Source organism: Ahaetulla prasina, chromosome 10, assembly GCF_028640845.1.
Source record: "Ahaetulla prasina isolate Xishuangbanna chromosome 10, ASM2864084v1, whole genome shotgun sequence".
Taxonomy (NCBI): domain Eukaryota; kingdom Metazoa; phylum Chordata; class Lepidosauria; order Squamata; family Colubridae; genus Ahaetulla; species Ahaetulla prasina.
In genome coordinates, this window is record NC_080548.1 from 22,612,023 (window position 1) to 22,632,035 (window position 20,013).

Consider the following 20,013-nt stretch of genomic DNA (forward strand, 5'->3'; position numbering starts at 1 on the left):
CAACTGAGTCATGTGTGCCTGATTGATGTACCAGCTGCACAGGATCATCTTAAATCAGGCTGCTCCTTAGAGTTGAAGCCTATGCCATCTTAAAAATGATTTTCCCCACCCTTAAAATGCATCTCTGGGTGGCTAGAAAACCTGTCTGCTTAGCAGGACTCACAAGAATTGGTGTCGGGTGCTGGAGCGTCGTATTCCTTTGTATGCGATGAGGGGGAAAAAGAAACACCCCAATTTGCAATACTTGCCGAGTCACAATGATCCTTGGCTCTCAGCCCAGCTGCAAAGAGTAAGTTGAGAATGCTCTCTGGAACCTATCATGAACTTTGTGGAGGAAGATAGCAAAATACATGTTTACATAATAGGCTATAGATAGGACTTCCTATCAAGTTGCTCAAGTGGGTATAGTCAAGGCTATGGTGTTCCCAGTTGCAATGGATGGCTGTGAAAGTTGGACCATAAGAAAGGCTGAGCGCCAAAGACTTGAGGCCTTTGAACTCTGGTGCTGGAGAAGACTCCTGCGAGTCCCTTGGACTGCAAGGTGAACAAACAACTCAGTCCTAGAGGAGATCAACTCTGACTGCTCTTTAGAAGGCCAGATCCTGAAGAGGAATCTCAAATACTTTGGCCACCTAATGAGAAGGAAGGACTCACTGGAGAAGATCCTAATGCTGGGAACGATTGGCGGCAAAAGAAGAAGGGGATGACAGAGAACGAGGTGGCTGGATGGAGTCACTGAAGCAGTCGGCGTGAGCTTAAATGGACTCCAGAGGATGGTAGAGGACAGGAAGACCTGGAGGAATGTTGTCCATGGGGTCACGATGGGTCGGACACTACTTCACAACTAACAACAAGAAGTTGCTGTCTTGGCTCTTATACATTCTCTAAATCCAGGATGACTTATCATATGTGAAGCCAGATAGCTTATAATAGGTGAGTCCAACCCACATAAGGCAAAATAGATGTTAGGAGAAGTGGGTTTGTTTCTCTTCTTCCCAGTAAGGACGGACGTACCTCCCGAGCTCTGTTTTTTGCTGGCAGAGGGTTGCAGAAGGCTGTCGCAGCTGGAAATGAAGCTTGGGAGCCTGTTTTCATTGGCAGAGACACTACGGGCTGGTTTCTTACTGTTTCCAGGGTGGCCCCACGGGCCAGATCTAAGCACCCAGTGGGCTGGATCCAGTCTGTGGGCCTGGAGTTTGACACCCCTGAGTTAGAATAGAATAGAATAACAGAGTTGGAAGGGACCTTGGAGGTCTTCTAGTTCCCTGCTTAGGCAGGAAACCCTACACCACTTCAGACAAATGGTTATCCAATCTCTTCTTAAAAACTTCCAGTGTTGGAGCATTCCCAACTTCTGCAGGCAAGTTGTTCCACTGATTAATTGTTCTAGCTGTCAGGAAATTTCTCCTTAGTTCTAAGTTGCTTCTCGCCTTGATTAGTTTCCACCCATTGCTTCTTGTCCTGCCCTCAAGTGCTTTGGAGAAGAGCTTGACTCCCTCTTCTTTGGAGCAACCCCTGAGATATTGGAACACTGCTATCATGTCTCCCCTGGTCCTTTTCATCAGACTAGACCTACCCAGTTACAGCAACGGTTCTTCATAAGTTTTAGCCTCCAGTCCTCTAATCACCTTGGTTGCTCTTCTCTGCACTCTTTCTAGAGTCAGTAACAGAGTTGGAAGGGACCTTGGAGGTCATCTAGTCCAACCCCCCTGCTCACGCAGGAGACCTATAGGGATTCGAACCACCGACCTTTCTGATCGACAAGCTCAGTTTCTTAGTCACTGAGCCACCTAAAGTCTCCACAACTTTTTTACATCCTGGCGACCAAAACTGGATGCCATATTCCAAGTGTGGCCTTACCAAGGCCTTATAAAGTGATATTAACACTTCACGTGATCTTGATTCTGTCCCTCTGTTTATGCAGCCCAGAACTGTGCTGGCTTTTTTGGGCAGCTGCTCCACAGTATTGTTGTGGGAACGTCTGGGAACATCCTGGTAAACACCTGCTGAAGGGTCCTTGGTCCTCACAGCTGGCATCTTGATGTCTGGAACTTGTTTACTTTCCATCTACCCTTTCTCTCCCCCCATGGTTCACTGGCAAGCTGAGAAGCGATCATCGCTGCAATAGCAAAAACGTCTTTTGAAGCTGGACACGAGGATTAGCTGTATTCAACTAATTTAGCCTTCATCTCCTTTACTTTCTCCTTTAATAATAATATTTTAATAATAATATTTTAATTTGTATACCGCCCTTCTCCCGAAGGACTCAGGGAGGTTTACAGCCACAATAAAAAATACAAAAAACAACACATACAATGCTAAAAACAACCATTAAAAAACTTATTCAATTGGCCCCATTTAAAATACAATATCAACCCTGTAAAATTTATAAAATTTAAAACCCATAAAATCAATTAAAAATTTTAAAAATTCAAGCCAGTCCAGCAAGATGAAATAAATAAGTTTTAAGTTCGCGGCGAAAGGTCCGGAGGTCAGGTAATTGTCGAAGTCCAGGGGGAAGTTCGTTCCACAGGGTAGGAGCCCCCACAGAGAAGACCCTCCCCCCTCGACATTGCCTGGCTGACGGCACTCTAAGGAGTCCCTCTCTGTGAGAACGCATCGGTCGCTGGGAGATAGAAGATGGCAGTAGACGGTCCCGTAAATATCCCGGTCCTAAGCCATGGAGCGCTTTGAAGGTAGTCACCAATACCTTGAAGCGCACCCGGAAGACAACAGGCAGCCAGTGCAGTCTGCGCAGGACGGGTATTACATGGGAGCTCCGAACTGCTCCCTCTATCACTCGCGCAGCCGCATTCTGGACTAACTGGAGTCTCCGGGTGCTCTTCAAGGGGAGCCCCATGTAGAGAGCATTGCAATAGTCCAAGCGAGAGGTAACGAGAGCATGAGTGACTGTGCATAGGGCATCCTGGTCCAGGAAGGAACACAACTGGCAGATCAGGCGAACCTGATAAAAAGCTCTCCTGGAGACGGTTGCCAAATGGCCTTCAAAGGACAACCGCCCATCCAGGAGAACGCCCAAGTTGCGCACCCTTTCCATTGAGGCCAATGACTCGCCCCCAACAGACAGCCGCAACTGCAGCTGACTGTACCGGGGTGCCGGCATCCACAGCCACTCCGTCTTTGGAGGGATTAAGCTTGAGCCTGTTCCTCCCCATCCAGACCTGTACGGCTTCCAGACACCGGGACAGTACTACTTTAAGAAGAATACCTACTATAAAAAGCACACCATCAAGATGCATTGCGGTGAAACGTTAGGCTTGTTAACAAGTTCTAACTGTTCCTAATATGGGAGAACTTTTTGTCTCCAAATACGATCTCGGTTCATATTTTGGCAGTCTAGGTAGGTTCCAGGAAGTCTTTTCATGCACAGTAGAGTCAGCAGCTGCTATGCATCAGCTGGTTAATTAATGTATTCCAATGCCAAGCTAATTTACATGGACAATTTATTATAATACATGGCAATTTACAAGATTGATTTATTACACTGAAACCTCTATAGGGAAGGAAAGAAAAAGCACGGATGTCACAGACCATTCCCTTAAGGCAGAGGTCTCCAACCTTGGCAACTTTACGGCTTGTGGACTTCAACTCCCAGAGTTCCTCAGCCAGCAAAGCTGGCTGAGGAATTCTGGGAGTTGAAGTCCACAAGCCTTAAAGTTGCCAAGGTTGGAGACTTCTGCCTTAAGGAACCCCTATGTCCCTGAAGGAAGCCAATATTGAACTTCAAACCGTATTGGGTGAGATCCAAGCTACATGGTTGTTCAGAAGTAGCCATCTTTCCATGACCAGGTCTGCATAGTATATTTCCCTACGGCTAGCCCAAATATTTCAAGAGATGCGGTGGCTCAGTGGCTAAGATGCTGAACTTGTTGATCGAAAGGTTGGCAGTTCAGCAGTTCGAATCCCTAGTGTAGGGGGTCAGCAACCGGTGGCTCTGGAGCCACATGTGGCACTTTTATCCCCCTGCTGCAGCTCCCTGTCGCTGGTCGGTGCCACAATTTTGAGAGGAACTTCTGGTTGGGGGGGGGGGGAAGCATGCCGTGCTAGGAGGAGACTCTATGGCAACGGGCAGGTTTTCCATTCGGCTCCACAATTGATAGGGATTTTGGTTAGGATAGGTAGAGGAAAAAGGACACTGCACTAGGAGGAGATTCTATGGTGGGGGAACTGGACTTCCGGCCGGCTCCAGAATTGTATGGGGAGCTTCTGATTAGGACCTTTGTGGCTCTTTGAGGGTTTAAGGTTGCCGACTCCTGAACTAATGCCATGTAACAGGGTGAGCTCCCGTTACTTATCCCAGCTTCTGCCAACCTAGCAGTTCGAAAGCACGTAAAAAATGCAAGTAGAAAAATCGGGACCACTTTTGGTGGGAAGGGAACAGCGTTCCGTGCGCCTTTAGCGTTGAGTCATGCCAACCACATGACCACAGAGACGTCTTCGGACAGTGCTGTCTCTTCGGCTTTGAAACAGAGATGAGCACCGTCCCCTAGAGTCGGGAACGACTAGCACACATGTGCAAGGGGAACCTTTACCTTTACTTTAGCCCAAATAACTACATTTTCTAGGACTGGACAACTCACTGAATCATTAGCTAACCGTATGAATTGTATATGGAGATTCTCAGTCATCCACATCATGGTTGTGCCAAAGGTCCCCCCCCTCTTTTTTTTTTCCCAGGAGGCAACTGGACTTTCTGGGGATTTTTTTCTTTGAGGACATTTCGCTTCTTCAGTTCTGACTGGATGGAGGGGAATGGAAGGATTTATCCTCCTTGCAGACAGCTGGTCATTTGCATTCTTTTAGCAGGTCTCTAAGGTCACCTGGAGGTTTATCTGTGTCCTCAGAGTCACCTGAGCCTTCTTGGAACTGTTGAAAGGATTGTGTTGTAGTTTGGAGATAGATGATGTCGTATCCCTCCCCCTCTGTTGAGAGGGGGCTGTTCAATTTTGACACGAATGGCCTCTTTAAACATATGAATTGTATTTGCACAATATACCGGTTGAAGACTGGTGGGCCAGGTTGTGGCCAATGTGGCAGGAACCTAGCCAGTGTCATTAACTTATGGTTGAGTGTGTTGTGTGAACCAAGGCCACAGCTCAGCTAATAACTAGGATAACTAGGTTGGGAAAGACATGCATCGTAGCATGCACGATGCATACATTTATAGGGGTCCTGGTATGTCTTCTTATGAAGTCAAGCCTCACAAAATCTACAAAGTCACAAAATCTGCAAAACAAAAGCTGCATTTATTGATAGACAAACTCAGAAGCAGTCATTTCTGTAATCCCAGGCGACGAGGGATTCCAAGAAGACATGAGCCCCTCACTCTTCATTGCCGTTCATACATCTCCTTAAGGATCTTCATGCTCTCAGAATAGCGCAACTGGTTCTTCTGCGAAGCTTCTTTCCACCTGGAAACAGGCCACAAGTCAACCATTGCACGTGGATTTTGTTGTTGTTGTTGCATTATCCTTTCCACAAATTCTTTCCCGTTACGCAGTGAATTCTCGCATGGGAACCAATAACTGGATCTTTTGCAGTGGTGAAATCCAAATTTTTTAAACTACCGGTTCTGTGGGTGTGGCTTGGTGGGCGTGGCAGGGGAAGGAAACTGCAAAATCTCCATTCCCACCCCACTCCAGAAGGATACTGCAAAATCTCCATTCCCACCCCACTCCAGGGGAAGGATGCTGCAAAATCCCCATTCCCTCCCCACTCCTGGGGCCAGCCAGAGGTGGTATTTGCCAGTTCTCCGAACTACTCAAAATTTCCGCTACCAGTTCGTCAGAACCTGCTGGATTTCACCCCTGATCTTGTGCCTCTGGGCCACAGTTTGGCTTTCTGTTACACAAGCCCTACCTTTGTCTGATCTTCTTCCATCTCTCCATGTTCTTGTAGATGAGGGTGGACATTGAAGGGACCGCTTCAGAGGTCTGGGAGGGTTTATGGGAGAGAGGAAACATAGGCAAGATCGCTTAATTGGCTATGAATCTAAGGCACTGTATGAATGTCCTAAGAAAGCATCTTCAATTTAACCAAGAGCATCTGATACAGGTGCTAAATTAATTGGAAACTTATTGGTCTGTGTAACTTGCAATCCTAAATTCCTTTTCAGTTTTGTAGGAAGTAAGCACCCACCCCACTCCTAGGAGAATGAAATATTGTAGGAAATATTAAAGAGGCAGAATATTATATTTCCCCTGGATGAGAAAAGGAGAAATGTGTTTTTAAAGACAAGGCAGCTTCCTGCAGTTGTCTGGCCACACACACACACACACACACACACACACACACACACACACACACTCCTTCAGCTCCAGGGTGATGGGATTAAGACACGGCCCTCAGGACATGATAGGATTAGCCCTCTACCCATCTCACCACATGGCACCTGGGGAGATTATATCACCCAGCCAGGCTCAACCAAGCCTGGGACACACACAGCCTACAAGGTTAGTTAAGACCCCCGCCCCCTGGGAGTCTGAGAGCCAATGGGATACATTTCTTGTTCAGGAACAGGAAACACTAAGACAGGGCCCAAGAGAGTATATAAATATATTCCTCTCGCCACTCCATGTGCCTTTTTGCCAGGATCTCAAACCACGTGGTCCTGTCCCCCAATAAAAACCATCTTTCCAAACAGCCACCATGTTTCCGGGGTCTTTCTCCCCACTTGGAACTGAGCCCGGATGGACATTTCCTCCAACAGTTTATTTTACTTATGTTGATTTAGATGGAGGCACATCTTCTGTTTTTAGCCGCATTTTTAAGTTTACACTTACTGTACATTATTCTGACTCATTCGTCTTCCTCTTTTCTGTTCCTCCCGTTCTTTTAAGTTAAAATGCCTTGCAAGTACCCTTTCCTCAGTTGAACTGAGAAAAGTATTCTAACATAATCCTCTCCTTTGACAACTTGGCACAAAAGCCTACTCTAGCCACACGGCACAATCAAATCAGTTGAAAATGTAGTGGCTTGATTCATACCGCAAACCAAGCTTGGTTGGTGGGATTGTTATTCTGTTATTTTGTGTGTGTGTGCATGTGTGTGTATGTGCATAACTTATTGCATTGTGTGAATCCAGGATGTTATAGTTTACGGCTCAATGCCCTGTGGAAACTCAGAAAAAGGGAGATAATTTAGCCAACCAATTAAAATGCAAATAGTATGTGATATAGCAACTATGTTTTGGGTTTTTTTTTTAGCTTCGATTTAGGTTTTGGCACGTTGTGTGAATTCAGGAGTAGTGCAGTGGCCTAGAAGTGAAGCTCTCGCCTCACAATCAGGAGGCTGTGAGTTCGATCCTAGGTAGAGGCAGATATTTCTCTCTCTCTGGGCACACTGAGAATATATCTGCTGAACAAAACTCCACACTGGAGACAGGAAGGGCATCTGGCCATTAAAACAGTCTGCTCGCTCCATTCAGTTGGCCAGATCCCACCCCGCAAGAGATTATGGGATTGTTAAAGGAAGATGACGTTGTGTGACTCTGGCCAGACAATTAAAAATATATTTCAAATTCAAAAAATGCTAGGGTCCTCTTAAGATTAATATCCTGATGCACACTGCTCCGTGTGTTGCTGCTAGTAAGAGGGGATTCAGATGAGAAAAGGTCATTAAAATCCCTACTATTTGCTATTTTGCCATCCAACCTGTTTATTCTCATCCCCATCACCCCCTCCCCCTCCTTAATTTGCAAGATGGTCTGACCGTTTCAGCAGCCCCTTTTGTTTCCTCTTCGGATGCTGGTGGGAACGGGATACGCAGGTTAATGGGTTCCCCTGCAGGATTTGTCTGGCAAGGGATAGGCGATGGTAGCTTGTAGACATCCTGGATCTTCCCATTTAAGACTTCGACACCCTGGGACCCCAGAGTTTAAGAGAGAGGAGAGAAAGATGAGTTGAGGACAAAAATAATAATAATAATGGGTTTGACTTTTGCAGCCTTAATCAGATTTGTTCCTGAAATACAGTATATAAAGTATATTTCTATTACAGTATATACAGCATTTCCTCTTCCAGTTCACCCAAACAGGCTGAATATCACCTCTGGCTCAGGTTGGTTCTGGGACACCTTTCACCTTTGAGGTTTGCATTTGGACATTTGCTTGAATCAGTCTTCAGAATCGAGGACAGGCTTGTCCATCTTTTCCATTTTAGACAAGAGGAGAATGTAGGCTAGATCTGGATCTGAGCCTTGTTTCGCTGGTGGAATCCAAAGTTTTGCCCAATCCACACTGGGCCAGTATCCCCGCAGGCTGGGAATTCTGGAAGCTATAAGCTTAATGAACTTAAAGGTAGTCCTCATTTAGCAAACATCGGTTGGGACCAGCAACTCAAGTCATTAAGCCAGTGCTAAGTGAAACCACAACTATGCTTATGGTCCTGTTTCTGCTTTCCTTTGCTTTACAGACCTAAGGAGGTCGTAAACGCAAGGGTTGGCCATAAAGTTCCTTTTTTTTCATCACGTAACTGCAAATGGTCACTAAACAAGGACTACCTATACAAGATGCCACGTGGGTAAAGAAGGACATAACCTCTGTGCATAAAAAGTCTCAGATCAGATCCAGACTTCATTTGGATCCCATATTTACTGGTTTGACCTCCTCAATTGTGTGAGTTATGGTGCGCAATAGATTTTAAGCCCCCACCCCACCAGAGAAAAGCAGTAAACTCAGCTATTGTTTGACAGGTGAGAAAAGACTTTTCCCACTTAGAAGCCGGATTAGGGAATCCTGTTCTGTACCTGTACCTGTTCTGTACCTGGACCGGGATGCCCTATGCACGGTCACTCATGCTCTCGTTACATCTCGCCTGGACTACTGCAATGCTCTCTACATGGGGCTCCCCTTGAAGAGCACTCGGAGACTCCAGTTAGTCCAGAATGCGGCTGCGCGGGTTATTGAGGGAGCAGCACGGAGCTCCCATGTAACACCTATCCTGCGCAGATTGCACTGGCTACCTGTGGTCTTCCGGGTGCGCTTCAAGGTTTTGGTGACGACCTTTAAAGCGCTCCATGGCTTAGGATCGGGATATTTACGGGACCGTCTTCTGCCGGCTTCAATCTCCCAGCGACCGGTGCGTTCTCACAGAGAGGGACTCCTTAGGGTGCCGTCAGCCAAACAATGTCGGCTGGCAGCCACCAGAGGGAGGGCCTTCTCTGTGGGGGCTCCTACCCTGTGGAATGAACTTCCCCCTGGACTCCGACAATTGTCTGACCTTAGGACCTTTCGCCGCGAACTTAAAACCTATTTGTTCCGTCTCGCTGGACTGGCTTGATTTTTTAAAATTTTTTTAATTTGATTAATTGGGGTTTTAAATTTTTAATAATTTATAGGGTGTAATTGTGTTTTAGTTTTGGCCAATTGAATGAGTTTTTAAGGGTTTTTTAATAGTCTGTTTTCCTGTATTTTAACTGGCTGTTCACCGCCCTGAGTCCCTCGGGAGAAGGGCGGTCTATAAATTAAAATATTATTATTATTATTATTATTATTACCTCTTCATCTTCAAGCAGGGTAGGTAGATTTGGGCTGGGAGATCGTTCCTGTTCCCGCACCATGGGACTATTCCGCATCCAAGCTCGGCAGATCGGGTATAGTGGGGTGCTCTCGGAGAACTGGGCCAGGTCTACACTTCGATCAAACAGCTTGATGATGTAAGTGTCTGCAGGGATAAAGATGCATTAAAAAAAAATTAAGAGACAGCTCTTAAATCAGAGCTGGATGATGCCTTCAGAAATCGAAGGTGGCTTGAGTCATAATTCAGCAGCAAAATAGCAATAGTGCTTAGGCTTATATAGACCACTTTCCAGCCCTTTCTAAGCGGTTTATAGAGTCAGCCTATTGCCCTCAACAATCTGGCTCCTCATTTTACCGAAGGATGGGATGCTGAGTCAATGTCGAGCCTGGTGAGATTTGAACTGCCAAATTGCAGGCAGCCGGCAGAAGTAGCTGCAGTACTGCACTCTAACCACTGCGCCACCATGGCTCATATCCTAAGCCAGGTGTCAGCAACCTTAAACACTCAAAGAGCTATTTGGACCTGTTTCCCACAAAAAAAAAAGCACCGGGAACCACAAAACCCTTCCCGTGCCTGACTGTTTTCTGAGCGGCCACAAAACTAGCATATTGTTGTGTCTGCCCTCCCCCAGAGCCGGGCCTCCTGCCAGAAAGTGACTTGGAAAGTGAGGGGGAAGGGCCGTCAGGACTTACCTCGGGAGCACCGGCTTCCCTGGCTCAGCTCCAGGAGCCAGAAGCAGGCCAGGTAGAAGAGATAATGAGGCCTCCATCCCCTGACTCTTTCCCCGACCCCCAGGCCATGCCTTCAGACCCAGCTGATGGCAATCAGGCTTGGTTGGACCCTAGGTTTCGTAGGCAGGAGAGGAGGGAACAACAGAAGCAAGGGTGGGGCAGGCCTAGGAAGTGCTGAGTCATGGAGCCACACCCCACAGGATATAAAAGCAGCCAGAGCTGCTATGCCTCTTTGTAGCAGGCAAATCAACTGAGTAACTAAGAGCTGAAGTTTGTTCCTGGGTGACTCATCGGCGTCGAGGGAGATAACAGAGACACTTGGCAGACGCTCGCTATTTTGCGGCCAGAGTTGATAGTGCCGGCTAATTAAGCCATCACTCGGACGGAGGCGAAGGAGGACAGAACACATATGTAGTTGAATTAAACGTTCTGTTTTCTTCTGAAACTTTTCTTTTCTTGGATTAATCCGTGGTTGGCCTACTGGGGGTTGAAAAGCTCAATAAATCGCGTGCCAGCGGGTGTTACACACTGGCGGTTGTGACACATATTTTGAGTGACAGGGAGCCGCAGCAGAGGGATGAAAGAGCCACATGTGGCTCCAGAGCCACAGGTTGCTGACCTTTGACCTAAGTTTTGCCTCCCTAAGGTCACCAGTTTAATTCTTCCCCAAGAATCAATGACTTGGCTCAAGAGACACCACGGTAGCTCTGACGTTTCCACTCACTCTGCTTTTGTGGTCCCCCTTCGGTGAGTCCGTCGTCCATCTCTTTTCTCTTCTTGCGACGGTGATGGGAGAATCGAGTAGAGGGTCTGAGAACACAAAAAGCATTAGAGGGTGATGCAAGCAACCGGAGGGTTTTGCGCTGAGCAGGTGGGGGCGGTGAGACTTCTGAGAATGTCTTCCAATTCTGTTAGGACTCATCCCATGGGCTCTGAAGAACCTGATCTCTGAGGCAAGACACCTGGAACACCCAGAATGAATGGAGAAGACATTCGAGTTTTTGTTTAAGGCGGCTAGGTCGCCTTTTGTGAAGGAGACTTAATTGGGATTCCTGCACTGGGTAGGAAGTTGGACTGAACTGTCCCTTCCTGCAATAGGATTCCATGACTCTGAACACTGGCAGATGTTAACAAGCTATCATACAGTAATGGCCAAAATCGTGGAAACCTTTTGGGAAAAGTGTATTTTTGAGGTCTGACGGCTAAAAACACCACTTTTTTGGGGGGAGTTTCAAAATAATCCTATTCCATTGCTGGAATGGCCTGGGAATAGCTCAGATCTTCACCCAATTGAAAATCTATGGAGACGACTAAAGAAACTTGTTAGTCAGAAGCGACCCAGCAATGAAACCCAGTGAATAAAAGCAATCATTCAATCTTCGTTTCACATTATAACAGCTGCAGAACTAAAAGACTTGGTTCACTCCATGGGAAGACGTTGTAAGGCCATAATTCATGCAAAAGGTTACCAACTAAATATTAACTGACATGGTGATCATTTTTGTATAGCTCGTTTTTTCTATGGTGATAATTTTTGTATACCTCATTTTTTTCTACAGGTTTCACTTTTTTTTCTTTATAACGTAACTGGTATTCTAATAACAAATCCTTCATAAAAGTTATTGCATTACATTCTTGATTAAATTATCTTTCCAGTGATATATAATTTTATGGTACTACTCCAAAAAAAAAAAAAAATTGGTGTTATTAGCTAGTTTTAGAAAACACACTTTTCCCAAAAGGTTTCCACAATTTTGGCCACTACTGTATACGACGATTAGAAACCAAGTCATGGTGTCTCCACCAAGTGTACGGATTTGCAACTTCTTAATTCTTTTGCATGCTGTTTTTTTTCTTGATCGAAACAAGTCAGCTTGGCTCTGAAGAAAAATGTGTGCACCTGGTTTCCTTTAGACCAGCTATGCCCAACCTTTTGGCTTACCTGGGCCTTATATATAAAATATATAATTTAGTTCATGAATATAAACATATATAATAATGTTAAAAGTTTACAATCTTGTGGGGGCTATGTTACTAGGTGCGCAGGGCTGCATGTGGCCTGTGCACCACAGATTGGATACACCTGTTTTAGACAGGTGATGGAATCTGCATCCCAATGGGAACAGCAAACATGCTAGGGCAGGGGTCGGCAACCTTAAACACTCAAAGAGCCACAAAGGTTCTAACCAGAAGCCCCCGTTCAGTTCTGGAGCTGAATGGAAGTTTGGTTCCCCCATTATAGTCTCCTCCTAGCGCAGTGTCCTTTTTTTTTTGCTGACCGGACGTCTGGTTCCCCCACCAAAAAGTGCCTTTCTAGCACAGCATCCTTTTTCCTCTACCTGTCCTAACCGAAAACCCTATCAATTGTGGAGCCGACCGGCAACAGGGAGCTGCAGCAGAGGGATGAAAGAGCCACATGTGGCTCCAGAGCTGCAGGTTGCTGACCCCTGTGCTAGGATAATGGGAACTATGGATCTAGCTCAGATATAGCAGTGGCGAAAGTTTAAAGCTACTTTCTGCCCTGCCATCATTCTGAGCTGGCTTGATGTCCGCTTACCGATATGTCTTAAATCGTGCAAGGGCAATTATACAATAGGCCTTAGGCAGTGGTGGGATTCAAATAATTGAACAACCGGTTCTCTGCCCTAATGATTTCTTCCAACAACCAGTTCACCAAACTGCTCAGAAAGTTAACAACCGGTTCTCCCAAAGTGGTGCGAACTGGCTGAATCCCACCACTGGCCTTAGGCCTATTTTGCTCCAGCCTATTTATTACTTCATATAATGTAAAGCAGGGGGTCTCCAACCTTGGCAACTTTAAGACCTTGTGGACTTCAACTCCCAGAATCCCTCAGCCTTTGCTGGCTGAGGGACTCTGGGAGTTGAAGTCCACAAGGTCTTAAAGTTGCCAAGGTTGGAAACCCCTGGTATAAAACACCTACGTTTTGAATAAATAACACAATCAACCCAAGAGGCAGGGGGAAACGGGTCACTGAGCATCCAAACTGCAAAGGAGAACCCCTTTGCGATCAGCTTTTAAAAAAATCCAACCACAGTTAAGAGCTACACGTCATTTGCCTGGTTTGCATATTAATTAAACAGTATTTCTAGGCCACGCCCATTCCAAAGTATTCTGGGCTGCCAAGAGTCAAATTGAAAATCTGGATAATAAGAAAGTGTAAGCATTTTTTTTTTTTGGTAGTGTCTCCGGTCACAGTTGCAACTGGAGGTACTTTGAAATTGGTATTGCTTTTGAGAAGGCTGTTCTCAAGAAGGTACCGAATTCCGAATGCTGTTGCAAGGAAGAGAACAGAATGCATTGGCTGCACTCATTCTCACAAGCCAGTCCTTTGCTTGTCTTTCTGGCTGCGAGAACTGCCAGGTTGGGGAATCCCAAGACAAAACCTGCAGGCCAAGTTCACACACACACACAGCATCGAAAACGACGTCGAGAACCAGACCCTGATGGCATTCGACACAATGACGTGTGAACCAGGCTGCAGAATTCTGTGCCACACGCTTGCGTGATTTCCCCCCCCCCTTTAGATCTTCAGTTGAACTCAGTAAGAAAACTTGCTATTCTCCCACACTGCGGTCATCAATAGGCAAGGAAGGACAGGCTAAGAACCATACCTCTTTCCTGCAGCAATAGGAGAAGGGTCCCTGCAACCGCAAAGCAAGAGAGGTTAGGAAATACCTAGCAGGCAACAGCCCCACCAGAAAGAAAACTGCTTTCCCAAGAAGTTGGTTCTCAGCAGAGGTTAGCAACTCTATAGACTGGAGCAGGGATGGGAAACTGCAGCCTCCAGATATTGCTGGACTATGATCCCCAGAAGTCATAGCCAGCATCGCCAACAGTGAATGCTGGGAGTCGTAGTCCAGGTACACCCGGAAGGATATAAATTCCTCAGCTCTTTGGGGCCTGCTGTCCCAGACCACTAGTAATACCTCCTTTTTGAAAGTTTGGTAATCATGAACATTATATAAATATCTGTAAAAATATTGCAAATGCTTTTTTTTTTTTAAGGCGTCATTTTGAAAAAAGTTTCAAAAGCAAGCAAGCAGAAAGAAGGATAATTAGGTAGATGTACTGCTAGTTGTTTTTACGCGATATTCTAAAAGTTGGAGGTTGCTTGGGGAAGATAAAAAAAAAGAAAGATATTTGGACCCACTTCTCAAATTCCTCTCGGGTACTTCGGAAAGAAGACCAAAGCAAAGGGTTTCAAAGAGGCTGCAGGAGACAATAAGCCCAATCATCTCAACAGCTGACTGTCAACTGAACATGGGTGAACCTCTCTTTAAAAAAAATTCCTTTCTCTGCCTGAATTCGGCTAATGGCTTGAGGCAGGTCAAAGTGCAAAGATAAAAGAGAAGGCTGAACACGATGGCTGCTCCTTACTTGCTGAGCACATCTGATGATGTCTTTCCAGGGTCCTCTTCCATTTGATCCCTGAGATGAATCAGAAAAAAGAAAAGGGGAAAATGTAATCGGCTTTGTCCAAAACGTGAACGTTCCCTTGAGGGTTCTTCCTGACAACTACTTCGTACTCGCGAGAAATGAGAGAGTGACAGGCTGGTAGAATAGGAACAGATTCGCAAGAATCTTTTAACCCGGGACAGGAAACCCACGGCACGCCCAGCCTTACTCTACTACAACTCCCAGAATCGCTGGTCATTGGGCCATGCTTCCTACAGATACTGGGTATAGTGACACCCAGTGTTATACAGGTATTCCTCAACGTACGAACTGGTCACTTAACAACACTTTGCTAAGTTATGACCAAGCCCAATAAAGGGGACTTACGAACAGGATTCGAAGTTCAAATCAAGGCTCCCTTCACGGTCACATGACCAAACTTTGGTCACTTAGCAACAGGATTCGAAGTTCAAATCAAGGCTCCCTTCACGGTCACATGACCAAACTTTGGTCACTCAGCAACACTGCTGCATCGAGGACCATTTGTAGTGTCCCGTGATCACATGGTCCCATGTCATAAAAAACGTTGCTGAAAACCATCACTTGGGCAACACCGTGCCCATAGCAAACCATTGATCACAGGAATCACTTTACAACTGCGAAAAAGGTTAAAAAAACAACAGCAAAACCATTTTACAACTGCAGTGGGCAGGTTCCATTATGTTCGGATGTTGAGGACTAGCTCTAGTGGGAATATCTAGTAATATCCTCAGGTTACTAGATATCCAGAGGGCTCCTCATGGGCTCAGCCACTCAGGCGTTGATTCAGAAAATGAACTAATATGTTGACATTATTTCTTTAGTTCAGTGGTAGTCAACCTGGTCCCTACCGCCCACTAGTGGGCGTTCCAGCTTTCATGGTGGGCGGTAGGGGTTTTGTCCGATACTGAAGCACTTTCCTTTTTTTTTAATTTAATTGACTTTTTTAAAAAAAATCATAGCATTATTTAAAAACATTTTCATTAGGTTTTCATAAAATTCCCCGATACAATTTAAATTTCTGAAAATATACTATTTGTATTGCCCACACGTAAATTTAGTTCATGTTACATAAGTTAAACTAAATGGCGCTATAGTATGACCACAAACAAAAGAGCCTCATCCCAGAATAGCTCGCGCATCTCCCCCCACACCACCCAGCTGTAACAGACAAGCAGAGCTGGTAGCTGGCGCCCTCCCCCAACCCTAATCCACGATGCACGAGAGGCATGCGCAGATGACAATACACGAAGCATTACTGTGGAACCAGTGGGCGGTTAGAAAATTTTACTACTAACAGAGATACAAAACTGGGCAGTAGGTATAAAAAGGTTGACTACCCCTGCTTTAGTAGATAATTCCTGTTTTTGGCACCTCAAGCTCTTGGGTTCTGCTGTTTTGGATATTCTACCCAAACACATCAGATGTGCTGGCACTTTGGGCACATTGGCAAGGGGTTCTGAAAGTTATAATCCCCATACATCTTGCAGATGATCATTTAGGACTGTGATGGCGAACCTATGGCACACATCAGTAGTGGGTTTCAATTTTTTTTACTACTGGTTTTGTGGGTGTGGCGTGGTGGGCGTGACATGGCTTGGTGGGTGGGGCATGGGAAGGATACTGTAAAATCTCCATTCCCACCCCACTCCAGAGGAAGGATACTGCAAAGTCTCCATTCCCTCCCCAATCCAGGGGAAGGATACTGCAAAATTCCCATTTCTTCCCGATCAGCTGGGACTTGGGAGGCAGAGAATAGACGGGGGCGTGGCCAATCAGAATTTTTGCTACTTAAAATTTCCACTACCGGTTCTCCAGAACTGGTCAGAACTTGCTGAAACCCACCTCTGGCACATGTGCCGGAAGTGGCACGCAGAGCCATCTCTCCAGGCACGCCAGCCATCTCCCGTTGTTCTTCTGAGTTCTGGCGCACACATGCGCACTGGCCAGCTAGTCTTTGCCCGTGTGGGAACGCCGGAAACTGGAAGAACAGGTCCCTGGAGTGCATGCGCGCGCCAGGGAGCTGAGCTTCCGGTTTCCAGGGCACACATGCATGCCAGCCAGCTGGTCTTCGCTGAAACCGGAAGCTCAGCTTCCCAGTGCACGCATGCTGCTCATGTGTGAATTGCTCTTCCGGTTTCTGGTGCTCCACCTCCCCCTGGGCTCGCTCCCGTTTTGGCACTCGGTGCCGAAAAGATTTGACAACACTGGTTTAGGAAATGTTCAGCAATAAAAAGCAAAAATACCCCCACTCAACTGTTTTAACTCCTTTCAAATATCAACCCGAGGGTTTCAGATTTCTTTTTGGTGCTCAGAACTGACTGGCTGATTCTTACCTGTCAACATCAGTTTTCTCCAGCAGACACTGCAGGACGGCATCAAGACGGTTTCGAGCATTGGCCGTCTCAAGATCTGAGGACAATGAGAGATTGTTACGCCGGCATAAAGCAACGAGAGGAATTCATGATGTATCTTTTTTTTTAAAAAAAAGTTAACAATGAAGACGCCTGGCTTCTTTTAGGTCTAGGAACCCCCCCCCCCAAGCCTGTGGATTGCTCCCTTAAAAAGCTAAATAAAATTTACTTCTAATGCAATCCAAGCTGAACAATAGGAATGGGAGATAAGAGGTTGGGTACAATTCAAAAGCCTTGGATTTTTGTAGCAGGACATTTCCCGAGGCATTTTACCTGGTTTTTCTGTTTTGACTTTGGTATGTAACATGTTTGTTGAGAAGCAATTCCCTGCAGGAGTAAGAGAAAGAGTGGGAGGAAAACAAAATCTCAAATTCACACAGCCACAAAAGATGATCAGAGTCAAAAATTAAAGGGAAGATGGACAAAGAAACTCTATCCCACCTTTTGCTTAATACAAGAAGGAACAAACTTGGACCAGTTTTCCAGATTCTGTTATTACAGGTAGTCTTCCACTTATGACCACAATCCAAACCAAAGATTGTAGTTATTAAATGAGGTTTGCCCAATTTTCCAACCTTTTTGCCACCGTTGTTAAGCAAATAACACTGCAGTTGTTAAGTGAATCATAAGGTCATTAAGCGAATCTGGTGTCCCCATTGACTTTGCTTGTGAGCAGCCAGTCGAGAAGGTTACAACATGGGGATCACAGGGCCCCATCTTATATACATGCCCAGTTGCTAAGCAACCAAATTTTGATCACATGACCATGGGGATGCTGCGATGGTTGTAAGTGTGAAAAATGGTCATAAGTCACTTTTCCCAGGGCTGTTCTAACTTCCCATGGTCTCTCAATGAATGGTTGTAAGTTGCATATTATCTGTATACCTTATAAACGGAGTATTTCAATTTCTACAATTGTCCGATGCGTGGACCTCAATTCCCAGAATTCCCCAGACAGCATGGAAAGGCTGGCTGAGATATTCTGGGAGTTGAAGTCCGCACATCTGTAAAGGTCAAGATTGAAAAACACTGTGATATAAGAGGAAGGGAAGGAAAAACATAATCAGACTTGCAATAAAATAATATATATATGTATATATGTTTTCCTAGGTTTTCATGGGTATAGGTATGTAGGTCTTGGCATATTCGGGTCTTTTCCCGTGTAAGGTTTTTTTTTTAAATTTATTTACATTTATATCCCACCCTTCTCCGAAGACTCAGGGCGGCTTACAGTGTGTAAGGCAATAGTCTCATTCTATTTGTATATTTACAAAGTCAACTTATTGACCCCCCCAACAATCTGGGTCCTCATTTTACCTACCTTATAAAGGATGGAAGGCTGAGTCAACCTTGGGCCGGGCTTGAACCTGCAGTAATTGCAGGCTGCTGTGTTCTAATAACAGGCTTCTTACCAGCCTGAGCTATTACGGCCCCTTCGTGCAAGCATGAAGCCGAAAGCACCAGCCTGAAGATGCTGAGTGAGACCTCGTCGAAAGACCCGAATATGCCAAGGCCTACATATGTGTGTGTGTGTGTACACACACACACACACACACACACACACTTCTAGTCTTCCTATAGAATTAGTTTGCTGGTCTGATTTACCTTAAAAGAGCTGATACACATGAGAAAAATAGCACTTTCAACCTGACGGATTCAAGAAATGACAAAAGCCACCCCCTTAAATGTGTTGACTGCAAGCCCCTCATTCCAACCCTCCAACAAGAATGGAACCTGACATCAAATTCACTTGGAGAATGTCAGCTTGGGAGAGCAGTTTTTTCTTAAAAGTCACAAAACAAAACCAAAGACTGCATTCCTTCAATCTATTGCTATCACAAGAGGCAGAGGAAATGTTAAAGCAGAGAAAAACTGGGAAAGGTCGGGGTTGTTGTTGTTTTTTTGCTTTTCTGAAAGTTGGGACTCTTAAAGGCAGCTCCGCTCTCAAGTCATGCGAGTCAGGTTCGCAGGGCACGTGAGAAAAGGTTCAAAACCTGTGCTCTGCGCTTCGGGGGGGCGGGGTTGTTCCGGAAAGTCCTGGAAAAGCGCCCTGCCTTTTTAAGTCTGAATCGAGCCATCCCGTCCCATCCCCTCCGCCTTTATGGACTCTTTGCAGGAGGCGATCTCAAAGCCAGGGCGATCACTTGTTGGGGTTTAGCGTCATGTGTGAATCTAGCCAGCGAGGACTTTTAAGAACCCTGGGAACAGACGGGACGGAACTCGTATAACCCTCCATGCAATCGGAACGGATTGCATCTCGAGCAATGCTCCCTCCTCCAACATTTTCCCATCCCCTTTATCGCTTCTTGGTTGCTCGGATGAAGCAACGGAGAAAGCCAATTTCCCCGCCGGATCGGTTGCACCTCTAACAGCAGATCCCGATCTCACCTTCTACCCGATCCCGCAGCAGCCACAGCCCGAGAGTGGGCATCCCCCACCCCCACGACCCTCATCCCCACTGCAACCTCTTACTTTTGGTGGAAAGGAGCGGTTCCAGCTGCTCCAATGGATCCGATCAAAGGCAAATCCTTCGGGAGGGATCGCTGCTTTTAAGCCTCGCTGTCGGGCGGGCTGGCTCGCTCTCCTTTCCTAGCTTTGCACGCACCGCAACCCCCCTGCCCCGTCCGCGCGTAACCCCGCAGATCCCACCCCTACTTCCAACGAAAATCTGCCTCTTCTGGATCGCTTTACTCAGTCCGCACGAATGCAGAAAAACCGCCTCTGGGGCATTGCATGCTGGGAATTGTAGGCAGGGCGATTCCAGCCAGTGACTGAGGCTAGGGTTTTTTTTTTTAACCTCCCCTCCCCCCTCCCTCCTTTGCGATTAGAAACAGCGCCTCTTGTGCAAGGATGGCTCTCCTGTGAGTCAGACA

General features: G+C 46.1%; 1 protein-coding gene across 2 annotated transcripts; it reads right to left on the reverse strand.

The window, feature by feature from the left end:
• Nucleotides 1–5,248: 5,248 nt before the first annotated feature.
• LIN37 (lin-37 DREAM MuvB core complex component) lies at nucleotides 5,249–19,840 on the reverse strand. 2 transcript variants are annotated; one of them, XM_058195384.1, is made up of 10 exons: nucleotides 19,613–19,840; nucleotides 17,414–17,467; nucleotides 17,063–17,138; nucleotides 14,670–14,720; nucleotides 13,904–13,933; nucleotides 10,995–11,080; nucleotides 9,517–9,683; nucleotides 7,732–7,881; nucleotides 5,881–5,954; nucleotides 5,249–5,432 (listed from the first exon to the last, which is right to left on the reverse strand). In XM_058195384.1, exons 2-10 carry the CDS (start codon nucleotides 17,445–17,447, stop codon nucleotides 5,351–5,353), a joined length of 750 nt encoding a protein of 249 aa, XP_058051367.1. In that variant the 5' UTR covers nucleotides 17,448–17,467; nucleotides 19,613–19,840; the 3' UTR covers nucleotides 5,249–5,350. The 2 variants fall into 2 exon arrangements, with proteins under 2 accessions (XP_058051367.1, XP_058051368.1); XM_058195385.1 differs by lacking the exon at nucleotides 13,904–13,933 and having other exon boundaries at nucleotides 19,613–19,839.
• Between the last annotated feature and the right edge of the window lie 173 nt (nucleotides 19,841–20,013).